At 38.5% G+C, this 12171-nt stretch overlaps 1 protein-coding gene across 1 annotated transcript in view; it reads left to right on the top strand.

The window, feature by feature from the left end:
• LOC137982099 (mediator of RNA polymerase II transcription subunit 12-like protein) overlaps positions 1-12171 on the top strand; it is a 48590-nt gene that overhangs the window by 15271 nt on the left and 21148 nt on the right. The window contains exons 16-27 of the mRNA XM_068829146.1: positions 577-757; positions 2619-3003; positions 3842-4204; positions 4681-4789; positions 5488-5618; positions 6657-6773; positions 7155-7296; positions 8604-8733; positions 8899-9123; positions 9376-9528; positions 10099-10247; positions 10751-10870. Of these exons, the coding sequence (XP_068685247.1) occupies positions 577-757; positions 2619-3003; positions 3842-4204; positions 4681-4789; positions 5488-5618; positions 6657-6773; positions 7155-7296; positions 8604-8733; positions 8899-9123; positions 9376-9528; positions 10099-10247; positions 10751-10870 (2205 nt within the window). The remainder of the gene's footprint in view (positions 1-576; positions 758-2618; positions 3004-3841; positions 4205-4680; positions 4790-5487; positions 5619-6656; positions 6774-7154; positions 7297-8603; positions 8734-8898; positions 9124-9375; positions 9529-10098; positions 10248-10750; positions 10871-12171) is intronic.

The following is a 12171-nucleotide window of genomic DNA, read 5'->3' as shown; positions in this document are numbered from 1 at the left end:
TTTACAGCTGTATGCCCCTATTCAACATTAGTATAAATACACAGGTGATTATACAAAATTGCGCGCTCTTATTGGCTCGCTATCTCGGATTATCAGCCTATAATCACCTCGATGGACAAAATGGCTGCCAGTAGTCGTTTTGCCACTGTAAGTAAAAATGGTTTCGCGTTGAAATGTTTTTCTTTTCTCTTTTTTGAAATAATCACCTGTGTATTTATACTAAAACAATTATTTGCCTCAGGCTCAGTGATTATCGGTGAATATTCACCTCGACGTCATCTCAGTGACTATTCACCTATAATCACTTCGCCTTTGGCGAATAATTGTTGATAGACCATATTTGTATTCTCAGTACTGTATTGGACTGGGACTACATGTAGCTTGCAATGGCTGATACAACACCCAATACGCTAATGCAATGCAATGGCTGATACAACACCCAATACGCTAATCGGGGCGAACATTCTATTTCTATTTCTGGTATCAGTTTTTCATTGAGTTCAATTTTAACTCATTCAAATACATTGCCGCCATTTTGGAGAAAGGTATATTGATCCACTGCAATCAATTTGCCAGACATGTCACGAGGACATTGGCCGTAAAGAGAGCACCAGTGACAGTGAGCAAAAGATGACCCAGCAAATGCTGGATCAAGAGCTACAAGTTCACCAGGAAAGACTGTTACAGCTGCTGGACCAGGGAGATAATGAAATATTTATGGATCCTGAGGCTCCAATATTAAATGCTGATTTGGGAGGTAAACTACTAACAACTAAAGCCCCTTGTCAGTAAAATAACGCTTAACCATGTTACAGTGCCACCAGGAAAACCGTGAACACCTGGGCCCGGGTGTTCGAAAGCCGATTACGTAAATCCAGTATTAGCGTAACCTTTTGTTTCATGTTTTCAACTTTTTGGTGAATATCAGCGTTCAACAACTTTTGGGGAGTAGAGAAATTAACTCCTTAATTGGTAAATTTTTAATATGGGATTAAAGTTAATCGGCTCTTGAACAACCAGGCCCTGAAAAAATTATGTCAGGAATATAATAATTATTTCTTTCCAAACACGCATCCAAAATCCACTAGCTAAACCGCAGAGAGTTTATTGTTGTTTGCGCTGCAGGAATTGTGTCAGCTTTAGATTTTCCGGTTAATTGATTTACTTTGAGCTAAGTCTGGTCTTTTAAGCTCTGAGACTATTCATAAAGAAACAGAACAGTGCATGTATAGTGTTTGTCCTTTCGCCAATCACTGGCACTCCAAAGCAATTGTTTCTTTCAATATGTGGCGCCGTTGCGAATACCTGTATTATAACAGTTATTCAGTTTCGATTTTGGTGAGTGAAATCCTCAAACATGATTGGCTTAAAAGTAATAAGCATTCCTGACATATTTTAGGTGTTCACGGTTCTCCCAGTCGCACTGTAATGTCTGCAACATGCAATCTATTGTCTATTATTATTATTATTATTATTATTATTATTATGTTGGCTCTAGTGCATGCCCAGAAATTGTTGAAAAATTAGGCCCCTAGCAATGCCTTTTGCTGCATTTTGAAGTGGAAATTCTCCTTTTGCCGTCACTTGTTCATTTGTGCATTGATTACTCTCTAAGAGTTAGTTGTTTTTACACAATTGGGGGACAAAATAAAGATGTGGCAAGACTGGTACATCCAAGAGCTACATAGGTAACAAGACCTTTCATTGTCTTCTTCATTGAAATTATAAAAAGTCAAAGTCATTGTCTGAGTCATAATCAGAATCGTGAGCATCCATAATTATTTGTACATGTACACCTGATTTTTTGCTTTACACGAAACAAGGCATTATTATTAATAACAAGTTAACTTGTAATATCTCAATGTACATTAAGTCCAATTCTCACGTGCAAACTTGTTTTAAAAAGTGTTATGGAGACATTCAAGTTGTAAAAAGCGTCTGTGAATAAATCTAATTACCACGGCTGCTGAATCAATCCAATTATCGCCTTAATGTAATTTTTTTTTCACAGACTTCGTGTTAGAGGCCACTGAAGGTTTTTACATGTAATTGCCTCTTTTCTCCAAGGAATCAATTCAGGAAAAAAAAAGCTAAAATACCAGTCGTTAAAATACTGTTTCAGTATGATTTACAATTACAGTTTATGAAAAAGTAAGGAATGTGAAAGTCATGCTCACGGTCATTGCAATTCATTTGTCCTTTTCAAATGTAAATATGTGCATATGAAATTACACTCAAAGGAATTTGCAAAACCCTAAGTGTCGTAGAATACCAAGAACTAATCATTAATTTTGACCTTTAGGACGCAACCGAAAAAAAAGTTATCCAAGAGGCTTTGACATCTTCGTTTGCTTGCGATGATAACCGCACATACAATTTAAACGTACAATCATGTATGTCTTAACATTTGGTTTATCAAGTGCAAAAGTTTAATATGTAACTGACAATTGAAAAAGAGAATTACCTTTGCAAAAGACATAGATCCATGTATATCTATCTATTGACACTATTGTCCCTCTATATTTTGTGTCTTTAAAGGTTTATGGTTATGTACCGTAGTTCATTACTTTAAGCCTACAAAATCATATAAATGGCATGGCATTCTTCTTCCTTTTCAGCCATCACAAATGGTAATAAAATGGAGACTAGCCTGATAAACACTACACCTTTGTCCAGTAGTGATCAAAGAGATTCATCAAAAGTAGACTCTGCTTGTAATCTGCCAAAGAGATCCCAGCATGCTCAATATGTTCAGCACTTTCCCATTCCTTCTGAGAACCTTACAGCCCACGAAAACAACCAACGCCTTATTCTATTGTTCGGAGTTGGCAAAGGGAGAAGCCAGGCAATGGGGACCACTAAAGAAGTAACAAAGGCATTGTGCGCCATGTTAAGTGATTTGGCAAGATCAGATGAGTCAGGTTTAGGAGTGGATGCAACTCAGAATGTAGAAAACCTGGTTTTGAAAAAGGAGAGAGATGAAAAAAAAGCTGCATTGTACAAGTAAGAAAAATATCATCATCATCATCTTTATTTACCCTCTGATTTTAGAGTTGCTTGGTGTTGCTTGTATCTCTGAGCATTCACTCTCCCAACCATGATATGACACAGAGGACAGACCACAACAGCGGGAACTCGCTTGCCTTGCTCCTTGCTTGAGAACAGTGCACATTTGGGTTCTTTTACATTGTATGTCCCACAGGGTTACATGTAAGAACATTGAAGGGTTGTGAGACAGCCCGGGGTCTATTTTGTTGTAACTTAACTAACTGGTTAGGAAAATGAAATACGTGAAATGTATAATTATATTTAATCACCCACTGAAAAAAGCGCCCATTAAAGTGCTAATTGGGGACACTGTGAATTGAAGTTAACAAGTCAAAGCAAATCAAATGAACTTGTGGTTTTTGAGGAGAAGGGAAAACCGGTGTACCTGGAGAAAAACCTCTCGGTGCAGAGTAGAGAACCAACAAACTCAACCACATACATGTAATTTATGACGCCGAGTCTGGGAATCGAACCCGGGCCTCATTGATGGGAGGCGAGTGCTCTCACTACTGCGCCATCTCTGCACCCAAGACAAAAGAGTGAAGTGACCCTTGCACTTGTCTGCACAATGTTAAGCAATTGTCACTTACAGACACCTGAGAAATTCAGCTGGTTTCAAGTGTCTGGATGTCTGGCACCCCCTCCAGCTGTCCAGCAAATTTCCCTTACTGATTTTCTTACTTCCTTTCTTTTCTATGTTTATTGAATTGTTATTCTGACTATCAAACATGATTCGCTGAGGGTCGCGGAATATTGTGGTAATTCTATAATTATATTTTTGTTTTCTCTGTAGCAAATTCTCCAGCCTTACATGCTTCGACCAATACCTTACTGTTGCTAAATGCGTCAATGTCCTTCGTGATCAGAAAGCCAAGCAACCTAAAATGTTTGGTCTGGTTTCACCAACTCCAACGTTTAACCAGCTGGAATTCCTGTACGACTTGTTTGAGCTATCTGGGGATGTGCATGGACTGCTTGACTTTGTAACTTACGTTTTAATGCCCAGTGAAGAAGATATTTCCACCACGCAAGTTGCACTTGTGAAAACGGTGGTGGGAACCCTACCAACAAAATCTGTGATTGTAGTGGCAATGTTAAGAAAGTATCATGCTTGTTTGATGCTCCTTCCTGAACACGCCACTAGGATATTTAGAGGGTAAGTTATGTTTGCCCAAAAATGACATACATGTACATTGACCAACGATGAACAGATACTGGATGCCTCTCTGGAGAACTACAGTGTACCGACCTTAATGACGGACTGTGATGGATGGCATGGTAGAGTAATGAATGTCTGAGCTACAATCAGTGACAGAAATCTTTGGACACTCATCCTTTGAAGTTGGTTTTGTTACTTGCCGTAGTTTGAATAACAATTTACCTAAAACCCTGCTCCTCAATTGAATAATAATAATTTATTATTATAAAGACTACAAAAACTCTTATAAAAGAAAACCTACTGCAACACTGTAGTTCGTTATTGTACATAGCTTGTTTGTCCAGAGTATCCCCTTGTCTGCCTAGTTGCTAGGCATGGAAGAACATCTCCTCATTATTTACAAAGGTTCTACACTTGTACATGTAAGCAGGACTAACATGGCTTACATGTAATTTGGCCCATTGTTCTTTCAGGCTTCTTGCTGCTGTTGAGAACATTGCTTATCCTGGTATTTGTTCATCTCCTGAGAGGTGTATTCTTGCCTTCTTGTTCGACTTGTATTCATCTTGTGCACATCTCAGGGTAAGGTGGTCATTTTTTGCTCCTTGATACGGTGAAGCAGAGAAACAAGTATCATTAGAGGGTCAGACAGTCACTCACACACTTGGCTGTTAAGCAATAAAACTGTCACTTTCGATTTGGACAGCTACAGCTACCCTGTTTACTGTAGTCACGCACGCAATCGTTAGTTATTCAAGGTAAAAGTTATAATATTTTTAGTTTTGTTGATGTTCCATGTACATGTACAGGGTATCTTGAATAAGGATGTCATTGAGATAAACACAGACACTTTTTCCCATAATTTTATAGTAGTATGCTGATGATAAAATTGATAAATTTTTTTGCACCTTTCAAATTTTTCTTGTAACAAGTGATATCAACAAGTTTAGCAAGGGTTGCCTTTGATTGTTCAATGTATTGAGTTATTATTAAATTTTGTCTTTAAGCATGTGGTGAAGTAAACAAATTCAAACATTTTGGGAAAGTGGTTTGAGTGAAGTGTTTGTTGTTACATACCGTACATGTATATTTCAATGGTGCAATAATTATACAAGTTATTGTTACTCTTGGAATTAAATGTAATACAGTAGTCTGTGAATAAGAAAGCGATGTAACCTACATGCAAGCATGGTAACCTTTCATATCGAGAGGGAAATGCATTAAGCTTTTGATCTAAGGTTAATAGCAGCATTTTTTTTTTCTGAATTGTTAACTACCAGGTGAAGTATGCAGATATCTTCAGTACTGCCTACACTAAGATCAAGCAGGCTGTTTGCTCCAGCACAACTCCTTCGGCATGCACTGAACCTTACGACTCAAAGTTTATGGCAGAATATTTTCAGAATCCAAGGTTGGTGTGCTCTGAATGCTCTTGCTGTGTATGAATCCTTGTTTTTTTGTTTGTGGGGATTCCGCATTCTCGTCCCTAGATGATGTGAATTTACTTGGTTGGCACTGAGGATAAATAACCTTGGGCACCAAGAGAAAGTTGATGAACTGTGAATGCTTGAACTGTTGCACAGTCTCAAAAGGCGGGGCCATGGCTACAAAAGTTGGGCTTGCCCTACAAAGTTACAGTACATTGTTTGTAACTAGTTAGAGATGGTTATTCTCTCAGTGCTATCCATCTATTGGACAGTTTTGAATGTGAGAAATAGGGTACAGGTTAACAGAACATCACCTCATGTTATTTACGGCAGGTACAAAACACAGGTCACAGGTCACAAGTCATAGGTCATTTTTTTGCAAATACAGAAAGAATCCTAAACATTCATTAAAGCTAACCTTAGGCTTAATTAGGCCTAAACAAGAGTTTTTAGGCCTACAATGTAATATTAGTGTTGGTAAATGGTTGGGATTGTTTACATGTGTATGTGTTGGTAAAACGATGACCTGTTACCTGTGTTTTGTACCTGCCTTGTTTATTTACAGTCTTTTACTTTTAAATTATAGCTTGAATATTAAGTTAGTCAAGGATTCGTAAAAAAGGTAAAGTCACTGCTTACGAGCCAGAAGGCCCATCGGGCCGGCGCTTATCTCCGGTTTCCGTAGCATGAAGCGACTAGGAGTATTTCTACTCCCCCCTGGATGGGATGCTAGTCCATTGCAGGGTTACCCCCAGCAATTCGCTGGTACCCATTTATACATCTGGGTGGAGACAGGCACCGTGAGAGTAAAGTGTTTTGCCCAAGAACACAACACAGTGTCCCTGGCCAGGACCCGAACCCAGACCACTCAATCCGGAGTTGAGCACACTGACCATGAGGCCACTGCGCTTCCAACAGTCAAGGATTGAGCAAATTGTTATCTTTTCATAATTCTAAAGGGAAGAAGTAGGGGTGTACATTGTGCAATGTATCTTGTAAAAAGGTGACTTTTATGTCTTCAGGACCAAGCGGCTTGATGGTATCTGGGAGCATTTACTTATCCATGATAAACCATCAGATGTGTACAGTTTTGTCTGCAATGCCATGATGAATGTGTGCAACTGTCAGAACAGTGAAAGGTACATGTAGAAAAGTTAATGTTAAAGTTGAAATTCTTGTATATATTTTAAGTGCACTGAGCTATCAATCAATACAAAATTGTACATTGTGTAAGCAATGTGAAAAATTGTGTTTTTTAAGTGATGTGTCAAAAACGAGTGTGAGTGTTCATTTTTTGCAGGTAGTTCTAATCTCCTACATGTATGAAAGTGCTTACAGGGTATCACCAAGATGTTGGCATTTCACTCTTTATTCTCCTGCTCAGATACTGATCAAAAATAGTTTGAATCCTTTGTTTTTAGAGAAAATTCCATCATGGTGAAAATGCATATAGATAATAAATACATGTACGATGCAACTGACCATTGCAATGCACACATGTTTCTTTTTGTAATAAACAGGTTGTATGACATTGGCGTCTTGTGTGCAGAAGTTACTGCACATCATGGCAGGCTCAGTTCAGAGTGGCTTGGTGTCCTCAGAGCTCTGTGTTGCTCCTCCAACAGCTCCTCAGGTTTTGTGGACTTGCTTTTGGAAGTAGATGTGAGTGAACTTCCTTTATGTTCTGTACTTTCATGGATGCACTCATCCCTGAAGCAGCTCCCATTGAAGAGTAAAATCTAGCAAGAAATTATACAGAGTTACATCTATAAGTGTAATTCTTGGGAGGGAAAGCGTTAAGTACAAAATTAATGTACTGCTGGGAGCCCACCAAAGTGGGTCCTCTATCTTTCATACTTTGGCTCGTAAGCAATCCTTTCTCGAGTAGTGTTATTCATAGAATGCCTTGTGGGTGTTTCGAGGTTAAAAGCCAAATTAAAATTGAATTATGACAGTGGTATTAGCTTATGTCATATACATGTAACCCAACAAACATGCAACATGCTCGAATTTTTTCACATTTTGCCATGGAAATATTTTGTCTGAAGAAGCTGTTCTAAAATAAATATACTTGGGAACGGGTTGACTCAAGGATTAGTGAAGATAGAGGCTCCATTTGATGGGCTCCTGGTAGTAGTAATAATAATAATAATAATAATAATAATAATAATGATAATGATAATGATAATAATAATAATAGTAATAATAATAATAATCAAGTCAAGTGTCAATCAAGTGAACTCTTTAGTACCTAATGCCCATGGGTTGGACCCGGTGCTTCAGAGACTAAACAAGGAAGCCAAGGATTACAAGTGATAACAATAATAATTATATTAGTTATACAGTTCAAAAACTCATTAACATAAAGATGTATGATCTAATGCACTTTACAATTATTACAATCACTAAAATACCGGTAGAAATAGTGTTAATCATTATATTATAATTACAAATAGATAAAAAAATAGATGAATGTTTAGCGTAAAGAATGATATCATTATCATTATCATTATTATTATTATTATGGTATGGTTTAATAAACCAGAAGGAGTGTGTTATCAGGTGTAGAACCACAAGGCAAAGCCATGTGGTTTAGATCTAAAAAAAAAAAACATGACGTGTGAGTTTGTTGAACAGCTTCAAAACCATTCCACAAAAAGCATGTCCCTCTGTAGTCCAGGCAATGGTGCTTAATGTGAGAGGAAGTTATTGGCATGCAAGAAAAACAAGCCAGGTCTCGTTACTATTCTTTGTATAAAGGATTCTAATGATGAGTGTTTTATCGGGTTTAAAGCTCATGCACATGTCACTTTATTGGTGATAGGCTGTTAGGCTCATAAATTATGAATGTATTTTGAATTAAATATACATGCAATATCTTACATAAGACAGGCTACAAGTTCTTTTGTAGTATGGCAAAAATTAAAGGGAGGTCTTCTAGTCTTAACAGGGATTTGTACACTTCACAGGTTGGTGATTTATCAATTCATGAGTTAGTAGCGACATTCACAGCCTTACTGATTGCCCGGAGTTGTTTCTCATTGGAAGATGTTATCTATCATGTGGCTTTGCCATCACTGTTGGCTGCGCTACCTTCAGGTGTGTAACAGTTCACCTCACTTACCTGTTTTGTTCCTTGTTCACTTGATCTTATGGAGTTATGGAGTACAGACAATGTTATTTTCCAACATGATCAATTCATTGTTTCTTAATTCTTCCATGGTTGACTAACATTACAGCTAACCAGTGAAGCTGTTTTATTAGGTGCTGAGAATCAAGATGCCGAACCTGGTGCGAGGCTGACCTGTCACTTGTTACTCCGTCTTCTTGATGAATCCACAGACTTCATGTCATATGACCACTCCTCTGCACTGAAATTTCCATTCCGAATGTCTCCTGATCATCATCTGTTATCTGCTGCGCATGAGAGCATTCGTTTTGGACCATTGCTTGCAGTGTTTAAGGCCATGCTTAAGCTGTCTGAAGCAGGTACTACATCTGTTATCAGGGCTGTAACCAGCCTTTCAAGTTTGAAAGTTTCATATCTCCTCACGGCCATGTAATATCCTGTGTGTATGAAAACGTTGAAAAGTTAAGTTGCAGGCATATTTCTAAGTTCTCAAGGTCTGTTTCTAATATAACAATCTTATTATTACGCAATATTATTGGATAAACAGTGTACATGTAGATAGTTTGGAGGAGGTGGTCAAGAGACTTACATGTTTTGCCTTTGTACACCAGGTAGGACAGGTGATGGTGGTTCAGCCAGTGCTGGTGACTCCACTCGTGATGACACATTTCGCAGTCTTTTCTCAAACCGGCTGGATGACTTCATGGACAGCACCTCTAGCACTGGTGACATATTTCCTCCTCCTCTAGCCTCAAGTAGATCAGGTACATTAGGTGCACAAAGTGTGCTTTCTACGAAAGAGAGAAATGATCCTCGCAACTGTCTCTTATAGCACCTGAATCCTGTTGGAGCTACCTGAATTTATCAGGTGCTTTAAGAAACAATTGCTTAAATTGTCCAGAAAAGTGTGAGGATCATTTCTCTCTTGCGTCAATAGCCTGCACTTCAAATTTCTTTCATTGGAATGTTTTCTGTTTGCATACTTTTTTCCTGACTCCCTTTTTCCTGATTTGCCCTCCTTGATTCCCTCAACCCCATTTTCTGGCCTTGCCTTCCTGGCCTTTTGTTTTCTTCTTACCCCTCTCCCTGCAATTTCTCCTTCACATTTCTCTCCTCTTCCGCCTCCTTTGCTTCCACTTTCCCTTTCATGCTTGCCTCTTTCATTCACCTTAATCCCTTTGCTGCCTCCTTTTTTTTTCACCCTTTCTCCATTCCACCACCCTTCCTGCATTCTCCACCCCCTACACCTCCTCTTCTTTTTGTCTGAGTTCTCTCTCTCCTCCTTCCCCTCCCTGTCTACCTTTCTAACCCATTTCATCCCCTTCTTCCCTCAGCAATGGAGACTTCCAACACAAGCGCATTTGCTGGCTTTGCACTGCAAGTGATCTGCCGGCAGGAATGGGTGAGGGAGAAATGTCTTGAGGATCCACAGATGCTTTGTTCACCTGAGCTGCTGCTTGATCCAGCGATATCTTCAAATCAGGTAGAGTCCCTCTGAAATTTCTATTTGAGTGAAGCTCTTGCTGCAATAGCATGGGCTCTTCTGATGTCTTTGATTGGTTATATGCGGTAGGGAGGGTGACAATATTAACAACTATTGCAGTACTCCACAATCAACCTATTTTGTAGCCTATTCCCAACGATTTGGTGTCACGAGAATTAAATAATATTACTTATAAAAAGAGCGCCTAAAATGATGGGTGCGATTCATTGTTTCATTTTGGCTTCATTAAGGATTCCTGGAAAAGACATCCACAATGAATCCAAAATCTAATAATCAACACAAAAGGAAACAACCTTGAATTTGTGATGTTCCCTTGCAACTCTCCCTTTTGTTTTCCATAAAGTCTTCTGGCAAACAAAGGGAAATGTACCAACATAAATTTTGGCCCTTAATTACTGTACTACGGTCCACAAGAGTATGTTAACTCCTGGTAGATTTTTTATTATCAAAATACATTAAGCAGTGAACCTTTTCACTTTTAGGCTCGAAAGTTGCTTCACCTGATTTGCTATCCTGCTGGTGTCCCATCATCCATTGGGGGCCTCATAGCTAATAGCAACGATATGGAAACGGTACACGAAGCTGCAAGCAGGATACTACAAGTTAGTGGTTTAGATTTGAATCTTGTCTTAAGACAGTATCCTTAGTTGAAAAACCAATGAATTAAACATCGTACTTTGTCCAGTCAAAGAAAACCTACACAAGTACAGTAGGTGCTAATCAGTGAAAAAACAGACTTGAGCGAGTCAAAGTTATTTGTATAGGTAATAGGGCGGTTTTTTATTGAGTGTCGAAAGAAATTAGCGAATTGCTTTAGTTTTGCATTACTTCACTCAGTGATTGGTTTAAAGTTCTCGCGCCACTTTTTCAACCAGTCAGAAGCAGAACCAATCGTGGCTCGCGCGTGCACGTTTTCCCACGCCTTGGGGATTGGTTTACTAGATTGCCTCCGTCCTTTTTGATTGGCCAAAGTAAATACTTTGGTTTTGGTCTTACGACACTCGATTGAAACCCGCACTAGCATGATCTGTAGTGATATTTGGCATAAATACCACGAGTGATATTTCAAAATTGTTATACATAATTTCTTTGGGACAATTTTGAAAATATCACGAGTGGTATTTATGCCAAATATCACATACAAATCGTGCTATTCACTACTTGCACAATCCCATAATACACATCTATTACCCCCCAAAACGTTTGCATAACCATTGTTTGGATTTCTCCTGGAACGTGAAAATATCCCAAGAGAAGTCGAAAACAATGCCTATGCAGATTTGTGGGAGGTAAAAGAGGTGTATCATGGGATTTGTGCCAGAAGTGAATTATTCATTTATACTACAACCTGAGAAATTCATGTAACTCGAAGAACGTTTGCGACTTTTCGTCCAGTTGTTTCACTTCCAGCGCTTTGTAGGGGAGAAAATTGGTAAACAAAGTGCTTGCTTTCGACCCAGCTGGTCCAGACATTGAGCCAGGTCGATATACTTTTCTTAGCGTTTTGGTTTTCTGAATTTCCTTTTAGTTCTTGACTGTTCTGAATTTCAAAATCTGGAAAACTTTCTGCCATTTTTTCGTAACTTGCGTGACGAGATTATTTCGTGAGTTGGTTACCATAGTAACTGTAATTTTCACATGTAAGTATTTCAAATGAATCTGAAATACCTCTGCTCTCAGCCCATCTAATTGCAGACGTTTTTCAGGTAGTACTGTACTATAAAAATTAATGTGAAATAACTGACAGCATAAAATACTGTAATAATTGACTGACTCGTACTTAGTGTAATCTAGTGATTTCATCTTTATTGTTAAGTTGAGAACTTCACCAGGTGAGTTTGGAGGTAGTAATATAACTTATTCGAAATTGGCCAGCATTTTAGTATTCTTTTGTTTCCATGCA

The sequence above is a fragment of the Montipora foliosa genome, chromosome 13 (genome assembly GCF_036669935.1).
Source record: "Montipora foliosa isolate CH-2021 chromosome 13, ASM3666993v2, whole genome shotgun sequence".
NCBI lineage: Eukaryota > Metazoa > Cnidaria > Anthozoa > Scleractinia > Acroporidae > Montipora > Montipora foliosa.
The sequence above is the reverse complement of the archived record's forward strand: the minus strand, read 5'-3'. Positions and strand labels throughout refer to the sequence as shown.